This window comes from Triturus cristatus, chromosome 1_2, assembly GCF_964204655.1.
Source record: "Triturus cristatus chromosome 1_2, aTriCri1.1, whole genome shotgun sequence".
Lineage (NCBI taxonomy): Eukaryota > Metazoa > Chordata > Amphibia > Caudata > Salamandridae > Triturus > Triturus cristatus.
The window spans coordinates 563299489-563317824 of NC_140580.1; the positions used below are offsets into that span (position 1 = coordinate 563299489).

The 18336-nt window shown below is 45.4% G+C and overlaps 1 protein-coding gene and 1 long non-coding RNA gene across 3 annotated transcripts in view; one reads left to right on the forward strand and one right to left on the reverse strand.

The window, feature by feature from the left end:
• Window positions 1-2706, reverse strand: part of LOC146867631 (solute carrier family 2, facilitated glucose transporter member 9-like) — a 348731-nt gene extending 346025 nt beyond the window's left edge. Inside the window, exon 1 of the mRNA XM_085606472.1 lies at window positions 2362-2706. Within this exon, the coding sequence (XP_085462598.1) occupies window positions 2362-2391 (30 nt within the window). The 5' untranslated portion in view covers window positions 2392-2706. The remainder of the gene's footprint in view (window positions 1-2361) is intronic.
• Window positions 2633-18336, forward strand: part of LOC146867632 (uncharacterized) — a 607657-nt gene continuing 591953 nt past the window's right edge. For both annotated transcript variants that reach the window (XR_014961797.1, XR_014961796.1), the window contains exon 1: window positions 2633-3057. This is a non-coding gene — a long non-coding RNA (uncharacterized LOC146867632). The remainder of the gene's footprint in view (window positions 3058-18336) is intronic.

Here is an 18336-nt window from a genome sequence, read left to right on the forward strand (position 1 = left end):
GGTACCAGATGTAGGGTAGAAGGAATGAAGTAAGGAGAGAAGGGGAGACAGTAAAGCAGCAGGAGAGAGTAAGAGCAGGATGAAGTGATGAGACAAAGAGATGATGATGAGATAGTGAAAGGAAAAGACAGTCAAAGGGGCGAGAGAGTGGAGGTGAGTGACAGAGAGAGAAGGCTACAGATTGAGAGCAGTGAGAGAAAGCATTCATCAAATCTATTCTACCAATGATCTTGGAGGAAAGCAGTGTTCTGTGCTCCTTGCCCACAACATTGGTCTGGCCACAGACCTATTTTTGGCTTAGACAACTTGTGTCTCAACGCAGTATATCTATCAAGCATTCTCAGGAGGGCTTCGGACTCCTCTAGCACATTCATTCCACAAGCCTCGAACAACTATTGTTTGAATGAATGAATATGCATTTGAATGAATGAATACGGATTTGAATTAATGAATGAATACGCATTTGTATAGCGCATGGCTACCCGTAGGCATCCCAGCGCTTACTATGACACCTCACTCAGCAGGCACAGCTCAGGGAAAAAGGAAGGTCTTCAGCTGTTTCCTAAAACTAAAATAGTTAGGTTCCAAGCGAATATGCGCAGGCAGACTGTTCCATAACTTGGCTACGTTGTATGAGAACCGACGACCTCCTGACCAAACTCGCTTAATCATAGGCACTATGAGTAAGCGTTTGTGCTTAGATCGCAACATCCTGTTAGGGAGATAAAGTTGGACCAGCGACTGAATCATGGGGGAACCTTTCCCAGAGATGGCTTTTTGAGCAATACACATCGCCTTAAATCTGATTCTGGCCTGAACCGGAAGCCAGTGCAGGGCAGCAAGTGCTGGTTTTGCTGAACTATGTTTGGGGATGTTCATAAGTAGGCGGGCAGCACAGTTCTGGACAATTTGTAACCTGTTAGTAGCTCCCAGGGGTGCGCCGAGGTACACTGCATTTGCATAGTCCAGTCGTGAAAGTATCAGTGCCTGGACTAACACCCGTCTGGCATCAAAAGGAAGGGGGGGAAGAATCTCCCTTATCATCCTTATCTGTCCATAGCAGCTCGCTGCCACCTTACACGCCTGCTCTTTCAAATCAAGCTTGCAGTCGAGCCAAATTCCCAAGCTCTTAATCTTTGTTTTTGGTACAGGTGGAGGACCCAAACAACTGGGCCATGAAGCATCAATACTGGTGGGAACAGTATGCCCAAGGAGCGTAAGTTCAGTTTTTGCTCCATTTAGCTTCAAAACTGACTTGTCCATCCAATCCGAAATCTTTCCCAAACATGATATAAGACCTGGTTCTGATTTGCCCTTTTGGCTAAGAGAAACCACTAATTGCGTGTCGTCCGCATAGGTGACGATCTGGATCCCCCAAGGATACACCAATTCAGCTAAAGAACTCATGTAAATATTGAACATGGTGGGGCTTAGAGATGATCCCTGGGGGACTCCACACTGCAAAGGAATATGCTCTGATGCGACTTCACCCTCAAAGACACAAAAATAGCGATTTTCAAAGAAGGACTGGAGCCACTCAAGCGCCAATCCTACTACTCCCACCTCCTTACGTCTCTGAATCATAAGTTGGTGATTGACAGTGTCGAAGGCTGTGCTAAGATCCAACAATATTAGAGCAGCGCAGCCTCCGTCATCCAAGATCTTCCTGGTCTCTTCAATCACAACAATTAGAGCGGCATTTTCTTAACTCGTTTTTCACTTGACATAAAACGGTGCATTAACATTCTTCACGCACTGGCATGTTCACCAATCAATACATTTTTTTTATAAGACGCGCCAATTGATTTGGGGTTTTAATGTTTCTTTCCTGCGCAAAAGTTGTCAATTACGTTTTCCATTGCATACCAACAATCTCTCGTGATTTGCAGTGCATTGCCCATTAAAAAATAAATCCAGGCATTTTAGATGTGCCTTAAATTTAGTGTCTTGTGTATTTAATTTGTATTAGTTGAAGCCAATGGTTTAAGTTAGAGATTATCTTTTAATGGTGATCTCTTGTTTTACTGCTGGTCACAGTCCCAAAAATACAAGCAACAGCCAAATTAGTGAAATATTCACAGGGGTCTTCTTTAATTAATCAAAACAAACTTGAAACGAAGTTCCCATTCAACAGCCTATTTAATTAATGTATCCGTTATTTTGCTGTACTGGAAACAATCTGAGAAGCAGATTACTAAAAATAAAAAACACATACACACAACACACTAGTAAAATATTTGTTTATCGGGAAAGAAAACATTCGAGCACCGATACTTACAGACTGTGGTATTCCAAGCAAAGTTAGAGAAAAGTCAAAAGTGCTGTGTGCTAATAGGCGCTGTGGATTTAAGCAGCACTTACCCCAGTCATTTTCTTATGCTTTCCCTCCATGTCTAGAAGCAGAGAGGGCAGCCGCCTGCTGAAAGGGAAAGACGGGAGAACGGACGCAGCAGGATTGGGATGCTGGAAGAACGCTCTAATTCTGATATAAAAAACTTTCGCATGTTTGGCAAACACTTTTTATGGCCACATCCTATCAGGCAGAATTCCGGTGTCTCGAGACTCGGAGGAGGAGGCTGCCGCTTCGACATAAGAGGTCAACCCTCGTTACAAGTGCCTGGGGCCAGGGTGGTCACGTGCCCGCTCTGAAGGAGGGAGGGGGCATAGAAAGGAAACTGGGTCTACTCTCTGCACCCCGTGGCGGTCACCTTAGCTCCACTATTTTTACTCTCATCACAGAGTGTAAACACGCGGCATTTTGTGTCATAACTAAATCCCGATTATGTAACTAATGTGGCTGCAGGCCCAGGTGTCTCGCGAATTCAGCTGCCTCTGGAATGGCAACCGTTTCTCTATTGGAGCCGGTTTACTCTACTAAAGCTTCGCTGGACGCCGATAGGTGGCAGCACTGCCCAAGAGTAAGATTTTGTCAGGGATACGAGTGTTTGCGCGCGCGGAGTGAGAGGCAGAAGACCGGCATCTTTAGAGTGTCCTGCCAGAGACTGTGCTCTTTCGAACGCCCTCAAACAGTTACGGAGCCATCACGCCGTGGGAAAGGTGAAATAAAGCGCCGGTTTCTAAAGTTATTGTTCTTTACAGTTACTGGTCACTCAAGTCATTTTGAATTATCATGCCTGAGGTTCACTACATATTGTAATTTAAAAAACAGCATGAAATCAGAATGCAAAGTTGTGTGAGCAAGCCTTGGACTGGCTGAACAACTGCCTCCTACCATAGGATGTCTTCAAATGTAAGAGTGAACTTTGTGAGGTAGATGATGCGCTTCATACCTGCAATATGGATATGGACACTTTAGTGATGTTTTTTTTTTTTAAACAGCTGTGTTAAGTTTCCTAGAGCTATGGGTATTGAGCGGCTCCGAACCAGGTGATTTTCCTTTGAATTCTGGGACTTGTAGTTTTCTTTATGCCATTGTGAAACACGACTTAAAGTCCCAGGATTCAAAGAAGACCAGCATTGCAAAGCCAATAGCTCTCACTTTTGCGAGAGTTAGAGCTATTGGCGTTGTAAAGGACAATGTATTTTACCCATATATGTGGTGTGGTGTGGAGTGGATGTATGTGGTGTGGAGTGGAATTATGTGGGTTTTTATTGGAACTGTTGTGGAATTGTGTAATGTGGTGGGGATTTGTGTAGTGGGATTATGTGGTATGGTGTGCAGTGGAATTATGGGCATAGTAATTATGTGGCATGGATTTAGTGGAATTATGTGGTGCTGAGTGTAATGGAATTATGTAGAGTGGGATTGTGTGTCAGAGTGTAATTATGTGAAATGGTATTTTGTGTTGTGGAGTGGTATGTAGGAGAGTTTAATTATGTGGTGTGCTGTTGAATTTTGTGTCATGATGTGGAATTGTTTGGTGTGAATTGGATGTATGTGGTGTGTTATGTAATTGTGTTGTTGAGTTGAATTATTTGGTTTGTTGTTGAATTATGAGTTGTGGAATGGAAATGTGTGGAGTTGAATTGTGTGCTATGGAACTGTATGGTGCTGAGAGCAATTATGTTGATTGGCATTACGGGGCATGGTGAGTGATGCTATGTGGATTGTTGCTATGTGATATAGAGTGGTTTTATGGGGTTTTATTTATGTGCTATTGAGTAGAGTGTAATTATGTGGAGCTGAATCGTGTTACGTTGAGTGGTATTATGTGGAGTGTAATTATGCTGGTTGGTGTTAAATTAAAACCTAAGTCTACTGGTTCCACAGTCAACAATTTAAGCACCAGATATTTTCTAACAAATTAAACGTATATTTGGTTAGTAACTTATTTCTTGTGAAGTCCGTTTAAAAAAACAAAAAAACTAAACATGGCAGACAAACTTGAAACATCTTTATTTTACCAATAGAACATATCCTTGTAGCACTGACGGGCGATGCTGACAGCACGTAGAGATCATTCATCAATAACATTCTCTCTCATCTTGATATGTCTCCAACTCGGCCATATCCACAAGCAGAGCAGGTCCTGGGTGGTCTGCTGTTTTATATTCGGTTTTAAACACATTTTTATTCTTATATAAAGGCAAAACGTGGTTATAAACTGCATATCCAGTAGAGATGGCACATGGAATTGGGTTTTGATTACTGGCGAAAGTGCAAAATAATTTATTAGGTCAACTCTGGGATACAAAATGTGACACCTATTGTAGTGATGATACTTTATCTGCAAATTTTCTTGATTTAAGGAAAGACCAATGCAACTCCAAAGCTCTTCTTACCAAAATACAGCATGACAGAATAACCATCTAATGCAAGATATTATTAGGCAAAACACACGCATCCAGCACAGCACAAATACGCAATATCGTTGGTTATTTCCTGGCTCACAAAAGCATGCAACCACACCAATACAAGAAACATCAACCGACTACAGAGTATGTTAAACAGAAAGACTATCATTCACCTTACTCAGTCAGTCAGGGTAAGTCATGGACATCACTGATGGCCAACATGACCTGCTGACTCCAGTTGGCGCACACTCACATAACACCATACTGCACAGTGAGCAAGCCAAATAACTTGGATACCACCAAGCCTTTTGGAAAGCACTCTGGCCACACCCATCAAATCGTATAACTATCAATGAGCAACAGACACCAAATATAAACAGTAACAACATTACAAATACGCTGTCACACCTCATAAACCAAATTAGACTTTGGTCTGTAACAAAACCCTCAAAACTAGGTTTGTAAAGAAGCTGACTATGTTAGTTTTAAGAGGCCATACCAATGGCAGCACACACACTGTAAGAAAAGCAACATAGCAGCTGTTATTACACAGGTAGTAGACATTTTCCACACAGGGATCACACCAAAGGGGCTTGTATACTTACACACACAGAGTTCAGGCAGAGAAACTGAGAGCACTCTGACGTGCACAAATCAAGAAGGCAGAAGCACTGAGAAATTACCAAATTTGATGACTGCAGGGTACTAATAAATGTACTATACTTTCGATGTAATGTCACATTCACAGCCAATCAATTTCATCGTCTATCTACCAACAATTTCTGGTAACAGATCTAATGTACCATTATGTTATGGGGCACATTGTTTCCTGTAGAAGTTCTTCATTAATAAATAAGGAAATATACTGCAAACATAAAAACACTCAAGGTGCACAGCAGACTCGCAGGGAACGAGTAAATTGACACCTAGGATGCAGAAAGTGATAGGAACCTACAGAGTACAGCAGACACATATAAAGTACAACATGCTAACATAGCACAGACAGTGACACACAGAAATGACACACAAGAAGAAAATACTGAAAAAAGCACGTATTGAGCAGATAATGAAACAGAAAGCAGACAGTGACAACACTCAGGCTGCATGCAATGATACACAAAGGATGCACAGATGGACATGCACTCAGTCCACAGAGAAAATCAAAGGAAACAGTGACACGTTGAGTAGCAATTGTGACAACATGGGTAAAAATAGTAACACAAATAGAATACATACAATGACAAACAGATGGGAGCATACAAAAAAACTACACTAATAACCAGTAACATTCAGGGCGTATACAATGACACACCAACACCTCACTGGTTGAAGAGTAGGAAATACGTAATCTGCACAGCAATTACAAATGCACATATAAACAAAATGTGCAGAGAGGCTCAGGATGCATGCCCATACTGCCAAATACATGGTGTACCCATCATGAATTACGGGACCAGATGACTCTATTTCACTGGGAAATCCTTTTTTCAGTACGGCGATTTAATGAAACAGATTGGTGCATTGTGGCTAGGAGTTGATGGGTTTGGCTCCAATAAACCAGCTAAGGTATAATACCTGGAAAAAATTACTGATTAGAGGGAAATCCGTGACTGGAGTACTGATGTCCTGGTGACATGGAGTCATCTGGTCACCAAAAATATCACACACTGGGTGCACAACCGACTCACCAGGGGGGCACACAGACCGGGCTCGGGTATTAAAACACTCTGGGTCCCGAACTTGCTGCTCATGCAATGCAGTGGTGCACACAGTCATTATAATGAGACACACAAGGCGCTGACAGTGCCACACACAAGGTGGTGATGGTGACACATACACGCGACACATTTACTGAGTGCACAGTGTTCACATCATATACACGAGGATGAACACTAAAAGATTCAAGTTAAGACAGTAACATCCAGGATATACACACACACAGGATTCCAGTACAAAAGACTCACTTGTTGCACACAACGGATGGAGAAAGGGACACACAGAATGCACATGCTATTACAAGCACATTGGATGCACACACTGAAACATCCAAATTGTGCACCATCCACACAATATGTTGAAAGTGAAGACACATATACACATGTGGTGCAGTGTTGACATAAACAGGGTGAAGAACAGTGAGCTACAGGACCCTAGATCTCAGCTCCCATGGCTGCCCATATATGTGACATCCCTTCCAACTCTGTTAGTGGCTGCTCGTGGCACACTTGCACTCACCTCTGCACCCGTGGAATAGATGTTAAGGGCTCCTCTTCCGCCTTCTTCTCCCCCTCCTCTTCTGGCCTTTAAAAATAAAGGACAGTAAAGGCTGTGCCAGGGATGCTGCTGCCCCTGGCGGGAGTAGGAGAGGAGAGGCTGGGACTAGATTCCTCTTTAGGAGGTTCATAGATCCAGAACGAATCCCAGGAAGGATGCAAATCATCAGAATACCCCCGGATGCAGTTTTCTTTTTTCCCCTTTTCCTGGAATCCACAGTTCACAAAATCATGGAGTTTCCTCTTGCGCATCCGTACTTTCTATCAAGCAAAAAGGGGCATCCCTGTGGATTCCTTACCCACCATGCAACCCGAGTGACTCTTGGGAGCCACAGGGAGAATGAGGAGGAAGAGGTAACAAGACAGCCTCTTCATGTCGCATGACCTCAATGATGTCATCGCGCATGATGTGCGGGTGCCATCTTCAATTTGGGCAATATTCATTAAAATCGTAATGGTAGCAATTTTCACTGCACATCAACAGTGCGTGGCTGGAAATCAATGTCAGTAGTTGTGGTCACGATTCTCCCTATACTTTGGCAGAGCGTAGCAGGAAAATAACACCTCATTTTCATTTTGAGAAGTTGAAAATCCACCTCCCCATGAACTCTAAGCAAAAATGGGAAATAAGCGTCTGCCTGACATCGGAGCTCTGAGCAACGGAAAACATCGAGCTCTCGTGTGAGATGGTCTTAGACAAAGGAAAAAACAGTCCCTTTTATATTGGCTATAATTGGACAAGTGTAAGGGTACAAGTAATGAGACGCTGCTGAACAACAGACTAAAAGGAGGGGCAAATAGGAAAGATTAACCACTTAGAAGCAAGGATATTTAAAGGACACTGAAGGAAACAAATGCAAAGCAATGGGCGGGTAATAAATCCACAAAGTATATACAACATGCCTCGAAGAGACAGCACAAGCGCTACCTAGACTCAACCTAAACAAGCATTTGCAATGCAATAGGTCTCGCATTTACGCGAGTTTGAGCCTTTGGCATTGTAAATGACAATGCCTTTTATTTATATTTTGGTTTATAAAACATAAATAAAAGGCATTGTCATTTACAATGCCAATAGCTTAAACTCGCGTAAATGCGAGACCTATTGCATTGCAAATGCTTGTTAACAAATGAGTTTTATCTGACATTCTTTTAGTTTTATAGAAAACGAAGAAATGCAACTTCCATGCTCGCATTTGCTGCATGCAGTGAAAGATTAGTGGAAATTTATGACTGGAATACCAAACGGCAGATAGGCAAACACACACACCAATCATTCAGGAATCACATCAGCGGCACCATTATATTACCACAGCCCTTTTGTAGCACTCATATATTTTCATAGGAATTAAATATATTTGTAGAATCCCAATAAATCACAGCTAGTGCGATTGTGATCTATGGGAAAGAAATGCCGGCTTTAAACTTTGGATTCGTGTCCCTGAAGAGAGGTAGCTGCGCGGCAATGGAAGGAAGTTTAATTGTATGATTAAGGTGGGCTGAGAGCCCCCGACTACCCACAGCTGCGAGCATTAACCCTCTGTCTGCATGGTACTCACCCACTCCCCAACCTGCTGACAAGCAAAACGAAACCTAAGAGCAATTGCTTAATGTGTAACCCACACTTTTATAAATATAAAAAAGCGGGTGCCGTGCTCCAACAAAGCATGGCGCCCGTGCATTAAAATAGTTATGTGCAGGCATTTAAAAAGCAAATACAGGAACGCGGGTGCCATGATCAAAAATAAAGCGTGTTGCCCGTGTTTTAAATATGAAAGCGGGTGCAAATTATGCTTATATACAACACATAGAGTGCCAACAAAGCTGACGACTATGGAACTGGCGAGCAAGGTCGGTTTCACATTATGATCCTGGGCAAATCACTTATTCTCCTCTTTAAAGAAGAAAAACAACGAATGTGAACTTGTGTAATGTAACTGGTGCTCATGTAAAGCACTGATACTTTCGGGTCGGCTTGAATTAGCGCTATTAAAAAAAATGCCAAAAAAGGAAAAATAGTACCTCAATCCCAGATTGAGAGGCGGGGTGACTGTAGAAACATAAGATATAAAAGCGCCGAGACACGGCAAAAGTGAAAGCAGGGGTGCGCGCTGCATTTGAAGTAGTTAAAATGATCGGAGACGCGATCAAGGGAGCAGAAAGGAAACTGATTAGAAGGGAGGGGGTAGTGTGAAAACAGCGGGGAGAGAAGGGAGGGTGTAATAAAAAACAAAGGAGCCAAAGCTATAGAGAAGGGAGGGGGGAGTGGGAGCAGCTGTGCACATTCATCTGATCGTGCACTCAAGGTTTAGGCCAGCCAAAACTGTGGGTAGCACTTTGAAAATCCCACATATAAAATGTCTCTTCGAGCCTTTGGCTCAGCGAGACCTAAAAATGACTCGAGCAGCATATCAGGCATTAATCGGGAAAACTCGGCAGTAATGTTTTAAAAATGGAATGGGGAGAATGTATGGATTATTTGATGGTAATATTCATTATTGTATGTCATACTATTCGTATTTAAGTTCGTCGTACCTAACACTTTGCATGCACAGTGCCTTGGGACACATATTGGGTTTTTTAACAGTGGGCTTGGGGGCCGTCGGCTGCTTACAATTGGTTGGCTTTGTTGTCCGTCTCATTTGCTTGTTTCTTATTGTTGTTTATGTAGGCTTCCTTCCTGTTCATGTACTTGTCTTTCCACTGCGTGCTACTTTTTTGTTTGTATTTTAGCACTGTACCAGAGTGCATCTTTTACAGATGAATGCCTTGCGCACTTCGCCCCCTCTGTATTCCACCCGCTCTCTTTCCCTTCTCTGCGGTGTTGCTCCCTCCTTCTCTTGTCCACCCATCCTCATTCACTTCTATTGTCTGTGGTGCCCTTCCTCCTTTGTCCGTGTTGCCCTTCCTACCTGCCATTACAAAAACATTCTGTGACGCGGACAGCACTGGTCATGTCAAAGCGTTTTTTTAGCCTCCATCAGTATGGCTCCCTACCCATATGTCTTCCCTCTCTCTCTGTTACCCCCACCCTCTTTTCTGGCAGCAATAAGAAACCAGCATTGGATAAGCCAATAGGTCTTGCTTATGCAAGAGCTATTGGCTTTGCCAATGTTTTAGCCACGTTGTACACTAGCGTGGCTGGTGTTCAGCACAGCTAAAAGTTAGTGGGGTAAAGGAGAATGGCGTGCAGTGAAGTATCGTAACATGAAGTAGAATGCAGTGGTGTAGAGTAGCGAGAAGTGGAGTGTCATGGAGTATCGTGGAGGGAGTAAAGTGTCATAAAGTGGAAGGGCGTGGAGTAGAGTTCAGTTGTGTAGAGTGGAGTAGAGTGTCAGGGTGAAGTTGAGTGTCATAGAGTGGAGTGGTATTGAGGGTGTTGCATAAAGTGGAGTAGGGTGGAATAGAGTGTAGTAGAGTGGAATTCCACAGAGTGGCATAGTGTAGGAGAGTGAAATGGCATTAAGTGGAGTGGAGAATCGTTGAGTGGAGTTACAGTGGCAGAACGTGTCAGAGTGGAGTGGCGTGGAGTGGTGTAGAGTAGTGGAGTAGAGTTGCATGGAGTGGCATAGAGGAAGTTGTGTAGAGTGTCCTAGAATGGAGTAGTGTTTTATAGTGTCATAGAGTGGAGTAGAGTGTTGTGGAGGAGAGTGTCATAGAGTGGAGTAGACTTTAATGGAGTAGACCATCACAGAGTGGGGTATAGTAGAGTGTAGTGTCATAGAGTGGAGTAGTGTCATAGAGTGGGCTAGATTGAAGTGGTGTAAAGTATAGTGATACAGAGTAGATTGGCATAGAGTGCACTGGTTTTGAGTAAAATGGTGTAGAGTACAGTAACATAGAATGCAGTGAGAGTACATTGTTGTAGAGTGAAGTGGTGCAGAGGTGTAGATTAGATTAGTGTAGAGTGCAGTGGCGTGGAGAGCAGTGGTGCACAATAGATTAGTGGTGTAGGGTGATGAGTGTATTGGTATAGAATTGAGTGGGGCAGAGTAGAGTGCAGTGGCGTAGAGGTGCAGAGAGCAGTGGCTTAGAGTACAGTGGTGCAAAGTAGAATGGAGTGGCATAGAGTTCAGTGATGTCGAGTGCAATGATGTAGATTAGTGTAGCGTGCAGTGACGCAGAGTGCAGTGATGAAAAATAAAGAGGCATTGAGTGCAGTAGCACATAGTAGAGTGGCACAAAGTAGACACACACACAATGGATCCCATCTTCACTACAAGCGACTGCATCAAATATAACTCCACCACACTATTCATATGGACTGACCACTCCATCATCCACTTTGAAATCAACACACCTCAATTCAACAAGTAGCCCTTGACCACGGGTCTCATGTGCCACTCCCCCGCCGTATAGCTCCTTCAATCTCTGCTCCATTCTCCGCCCTCAAAACCTCAGGTGTGGTCCCGCTGTCGGGTACCTCTGCATGGTTGAGCTTGATTTCACTTGATTTTACTTCAGTTGCTACCATAGTCTGAGGTAATCTTTTAGGTGTAACTTTGGTTTAGTTTTTGTCTTGTCCAGCGTTGTTTAGTCTTGTTGAGCTCTGTCACTCATTTTGCTTTGTTCAACTTGTTTAGCCTTCTCTAGCCTTGCTTAGTCAGTTTGACTTGCTGCTCAGCTCACTACGGTTATTGGCATCTTCTGGTTAACCCGCTTTTTCAGGGGTTGATTCCTGCCCCCCACTCCTGCCATTTCCCATTCCTGCCATTGGCCCAGCTCCACGGGTCAATGGTTCCCTGCGCCCAATAGTCCCGCCTCCCTGCCAGCCCCTCCCACCTCCCAGGATTACTTATGGAGGCCGCTTGGTTTGATTTTACTTTTGTTGCTACAATAGTCAGAGGTAATCTTTTAGGCACAATTTTGGTTTAGTTTTTGTCTTGTCCAGCATTGTTTTTACTTGTTCAGCTGTGTTATTCATTTTGCTCTGTTTAGCTTGATTAGCCTTGTCTAGCCTCGCTTAGTCAGTTTGGTTTACTGCTCATCTCACTTCGGTTATTGGCATCTTCTGGTTAACCCGTTTATTCAGGGGTTGATTACTGCCATTTTTCCCTGCTCCGGCTGTTGCCCCGTCCTCCCTGCCAGCCCCAACCACCTGCCAGGACTAATTATGGAGGCCGCTGTGTGGAAGCGCCGCACCAAAGGAAAGTCCATCTGTGCCTGGACCACTCCCAGTGCCAGGGCACTTTGTCCTCCTGCCACCCACCCATACACCACCAAGGAGCTCCAGGACCTGGACCCCGGTAACTGAAGCTTGTCCACAGTTGCTTCACTGCCTCCACACGATTAACCAAAAAATGTTTCACCTGCCACAATTGCCACTTCTCCTGCGACACAGCCCACAATAAATCCCGCATCACTTCCTCACAGAAAACCACAAACAACCCAGAACTGCTTTAATGCATCCTGATCAACACTCGCTCCCTCTGTAAACACGCCACAGAGATCTGGGACACAATCACCACCCTTTCTCCTGACATGGCCTTCATCACTGAAATCTGGCTCAATCCCTCCTGAACCCCCAACATCGCCACCGCCACTCCTGACTGCTACAAGATGATACACCTCAACCACACCAAAAAACACAACTTGGGGATTGCCATCATCTTCAAGGAAACCATCCAATGCACCGCCACCGACAACAACCCAACGTCTCTCATGGAACACCTCAACTTCCAACTACAGACCGCTGCTAACACCATGATTAGAGACATCCTCGCTTATAGACCCTCTGGCCCTGAACTGCCTTCTGCGACGCCATCTCCAATCTCATTGCTCCCCTAGACATCAACTCCCAATACTACGTCCTTCTCAGTGACCACATCGAAGACCCCCGTAATGCAAACTCCACCACCCTCCTGGAGAACCTAAACAACATCGGCCAAACCCATCTGGTCACCAAACCCATGCACAAATCCAGACACACACTCAACGTTATCTTCACCTCCAGTGACAGAATCAAATTCACCTACGTCATAGAATTCACCTGGACGTGCCATTGTTCACTTCACCATCTCCGAAGCCAAGGTACCATCACCAAGTACCACAGCGCCACCCACTGCAACTCCTCAAAATAGTCAAGAAATTCTCCAAACTGACAGCCATAGAGACCACTCACAAGAACTCTGGGACACCATCTCAAACCACTTCGACAGCAAGATTGCCACCATCTATAAAAACTTCGACCCCCAACCCACCACTCTCAAACTCGAAAACTCCAACCATCCTAACGACCACCACCTGGTCCTCGCTCACCATTCAGACCACCATAGCCAGCATGTCGTCCATCCACTCTGGAGCGCACACTGACCCCTGCCCCCACCATAGCTTCAACCTCTAAAGCAACCCAATAACTAAAGAGTTCACCCGCTTCCTCATTACCTCCATCTTCATAATAACATTACCGAACAGATGGAAACATACAGAGGTCCGACCCTCCTAAGGAAACCATCTGCTGACCACAGCGATCTCAAAAATTACTGACCAATCTCTTTGCTCCCCTATCCAGCCAAAGTAGTCGAGAATGTCATCAACCAACAACTCACTGATTACCTGGAACAAAACCACCTACTTGATACTTCCCAATCAGGATCCAGGGCCAACTGCAGAACTGAGACCACATAAATCACTGTCACAGACCACCTCAGAACGCTCCCCGACTGCCCAGAAACTGCAGACCTGATCCTCCTCGACCTCTCTGCGGCATTCAACACCATCTCCCAACACACCCTCATCGAAAGACTCCACATCAGCATACAGCAAAGCACCCTTAAGTGGATAGCATCTTTTCTCACAGGATGCACACAGAGCATCCGACTTCCGCCTTTCACCTTTGCACCCAAAGACATCATCTGCAGGGTTCCCCAAGTCTCATTCCTCAGCCCCACTCTGTTCAACATGTACCTGTCCCCCCCTCGCAAATGTCATCAGATCCCACTGACTCAACATAATCACCTACGCAGACGACACTCAACTTATCCTCTCGCTCATCAAGGACCCCGCCAATGCCAAAACCATCTTCTGCAAAGCCATAACCAATGTAGCCAATTGGATGAGAGACAACTGCCTCAAACTCATCTCCAATAAAACAGAAGTACTCTTCGTTGGGAAGAACACCTCTTTATGTGACGACAGCTGGTGGCCAGCAGAGCTCGGATCAACCCCCACACCAACAGACCATGCACACAACCTGGGCATCATCCTTAACAACCAACTGACCATGAAATGACAAGTCAACGCAGTCACATCCTGCTGCGCCACACCCTTCGCATGCTCCGCAGAATTTTCAATTGGATTCCAATCAACACCAGAAAAACCATCATGCAGGCCCTCATCACCAGCTGCCTCAATTACAGCAAAGCCTTCATGCTGGAATTTCCACCCAGCACCTCGGAAAACTACAGACCGTACAGAGGACAGCAGCCAGACTCATACAGGACCTCCCCAAATGGACCCACATTACCCCACCTCAGAAACGTCCTCTGGTCCCCATCCTAAAGAGATGCCTGTTCAAGATCCTCATGCATACACATGACCAAGGACCATCCTAAATCAACCATTGACTGAACTTCCACCTGCCTGCAATATACCTGCACTCCACCTCACTCACACTCGCACACACCCTACACCTGCCACAGCGGGGGCCTCTCCTCCTACATCACTGCCAAGTCTTCGAACGACCTGCACCTCCACCTCCGAATGGAACTCTCCCTGACAGATCTCAGAAAGAGACTCAAGACCTGGCTATGAGACTGAGACATGGCACCTTCAGCACTTAGTTACCCCTTGGGGTGACAGAGTGCGCTGTACAAATTACTGATTGATTAAACATCCCTCCCAGGTTCAGCTTTCCAAGCTGCAGCTGGGGCAAAACCACAGAAGCAGACTGGCTGAGCGCCCTAGGCACTAATCAAACTAGCTCCACAAATGGATCAAGAACTGCGTGGAATTTCTCACACCCATCAAACCCAACAAGTATAGTAGATCATACAAGCATGCCCGCTGGTACACAAAAGACTTCCGAGAACACAAACCCTGTAAAGAGCTAGAAAGGAAATGGAGAGAGCCAGCTACAACACCACTGACAGCATCTAAGTGCAGCTTTGTAGGTAGTTCTATCACCAGCAAATAAGAGACACTGAGGGAACAGCACTAGTGGACTGCATCGAAGGAAGCTCCAACAGCTGCAAGGAGATCTTGTTGACCGTTAAGGATTTCACTCGGTCACTGTCACCAATATCGCTGCTTCCCAGCAACTCTGTGACCACCTACCCAGCTTCTTCCACAACAAAATCACAAATATCTACAACAACTTTGCACACAAACCCAACCCCAGAGAACTCCTCGATAACCTACCTACCACCACCCATGACAACCACCTGAGCGAATGGACAATCCTCACAAGAAACAGCACAGCGGAAATCCTGAAGACCATCCACTCAGGAGCCCAAACGGACCTAGGCCTGGGAACATTACCATTCAGCACCACCTTGAACCACATCATCAACACCTCCATTATATCCGCCACTTTCCCAGATGAATGGAAACTTGCAGAAATCAACGCCTTCCTCAAGAAGCCGACATATGACCCAAAGCAACTGAGCAACTTCTGACCCAACTTCCTACTCCCCTATCCAGCCAAAGTGATTGAGAAGGCCATCAACAAGCAACTCACAACACACTGCAAACTTCACCATCTTCTAGACAACACGCAATCGGGATTCAGAAAAAAACCACAGCACCAAAATAGCACTCATTGCGGCCACCAATGACATTCAAATCATCGTGGCCAAAGAGAAACAGCGGTCCTGATCCTACTTGACCTCTCTGCGGCCTTTGACACTGTCTCCCTTAACACTCTTAACGGAAGACTAAACGAGATTGGCACACACAGGTCTGCTCTCAGATGGATCTGTTCCTTCTTCACTGGAAGAACCCAAAGGGGCAGGCTGCCACACTTCACATCAGAGACCAAGAAGTTGATATGCGGAGACCTGCAGGGATCGTCCCTCAGCCCCACTCTTTTCAACATATACATGACACCTCTCACCAACATCATCCAATCACAAGACATCACCGTCATCTCCTACACCAATGCCCCCTAACACACCCTCTCCCTAACGGACTAAACAACCACTGCCAGAACTAACTTCACCAACTGATTGACCATGTTAGCAGACTGGATGCAAACCAACTGCCTGCAGCTCAACTCCCACGAGACGGAAGTACTAGTCTTCAGCAAATAGGCTTCCCCATGGGACTCCACCTGGTGGCCATCTGAGCTAGAACCAGCACACAAAGACCATGCGGGAAATCTATGGATCATCCTAGACGATAAGCTCACCATGACGGCTCAAGCCTATGCAGTGTGCACCTCCTGCTTCCACATCCTATGCATGCTGCGAAAAGTCTTCAAATGGTTACCTCAGAACACCAGACGGACAATCACACAAGTACTCATCACCAGCAGGCTGGACTATGGCAATACCCTCTACGCCAGAATCTCCAAGCAACTCCTATACAGACTCCAGACCACAGGAACACCCCTATATGACTCATACTCGACCTCCCATGCCACGGTGTGCAGACAAAATATTGAGTTGGAAATGTCAACCTACAGAAATATCGAGTCCTAAATATTCGGAGTGAGAAATATCGACGGCAAGAATATCGTGGTCCAGAATATCGATTTAAGGTAAGGAATATCGATTTTAAAAATATAGAAGTCATTAATATTGTTTGTAAAAATATAGTTGTTTAAAATATTGTTTGTTTAATTAGTGTTATGTATTTTAGCATATATTTTAAATGTATGTTGTTAGAATCCGGGTTCTCTGGTTGGCACAGGTAGGTACTTGTGACAAGCAGGAAACCTTTCCTCTAGTTAGGGTAAGGGGTTACACTCCTAAAATAACCCCTGCTCACCCTCTAGGTAGCTTGGCGCGAGCAGACAAGGCTTATCTCAGAGCGTTATAGGTTAAACATTTGTGAACACATACAGTAACCAAGTGACAACACTACAAATGGACACCACACAGGTTTTATATTAAAAATAAGGATTCTTTATATAGAGTTACCACAAGACCATTAAACGACAAAAATACACAATACTGTTACTTTAGATGGTAGAAGTTTGCTTAGTTCTCTTAAGTTCTTAAATGCGACACTTTAAGTCAATGTACCTTTTAGATGCGACACGCAGAGCAACGAAAGTGTTGCAACGATGTTGATGCGATTAAGTTTTTGGTGCAAAGAAATAAAGACGTGAAGATCTTCCAGATGCGTTATGCTTCTCCGATTATTGCGGGAAGACTCGACTCGATGCGTCAGCTACAGCGGCGTCACCCTTTACGCGATGTGACGACAGCGGCCTTGGCAGCGGCACTCTTCGACGTTTGCGAGACGCTTCCGCTCGATGCGATGTCGCAGCGGCGACACCCCTTTACGCGATGCGACGACAGCAGCTCCGACGGCGGCACTCTTCTCCGTGGATGCGAGGCGCTTTTCTTGATGCGGTGCAATGCGACAGCTACGATGGCTGCGATGGCGTCACGCTTCTTCGGCGTTGCGAGACACTTCTTGGTTGATGCAAGACGCTTCCGCTCGATGCGATGCTGCAGCGGCGACACACTTTACGAGATGCGACGACAGAAGCTCCGACGGCGGCACGCTTCTCCTTCTTTAGTCGCGCTTTCAGCTCCTTGCGACACGCAGTCCCTCAGAAGGCCCAACAACAGCAGCAGGCACTTCCAAAGAACTTTGGGGAGCTGGGGGGTGAAGCCTGTTGTTCCTGAGACTTCAGCAGGAGGCAAGCTCTATTCCAAGCCCTTGGAGATCTTTTTAAGCACAAGTTGAAATAAAGTCTTTTGTAGTCTTTCTCCTCTCCTTATTCAGCAGCAAGGCAATCACTGCAGGCCAAACCCCAGGTCAGGGACAGTACTCCTCCTTACAGCTTTCCCAGTTCCTTCTCCTCTGGCAAAGGTTCTTCTTGTCAAGCAGGATCTAATTTCTTGGGAGCAGGGTCCCAATACTTATACCCCTAATTCCTTTGTTCCTCTGGGGTAGAGGGGCCTTTGCCCAGTCCAAACAGTTCCTGAGCACTTTGTTGTCATGACTCTGACTTTCTATTCAGGGTGCAGGGCAGAGACATCAGCCGCTCCACAGGAGGTGGAGCCAACATTGTGGTGGCAGAGCGCAGCCCTATTCAGAGTCCAGGTGCACTCCTCCCACCCATCTGGATGTCAATCTCTCTATTCACCACCGGGCTACCTAGCCCTGCCCCTCTGGGTTTCCCCAGCTCTGTCAC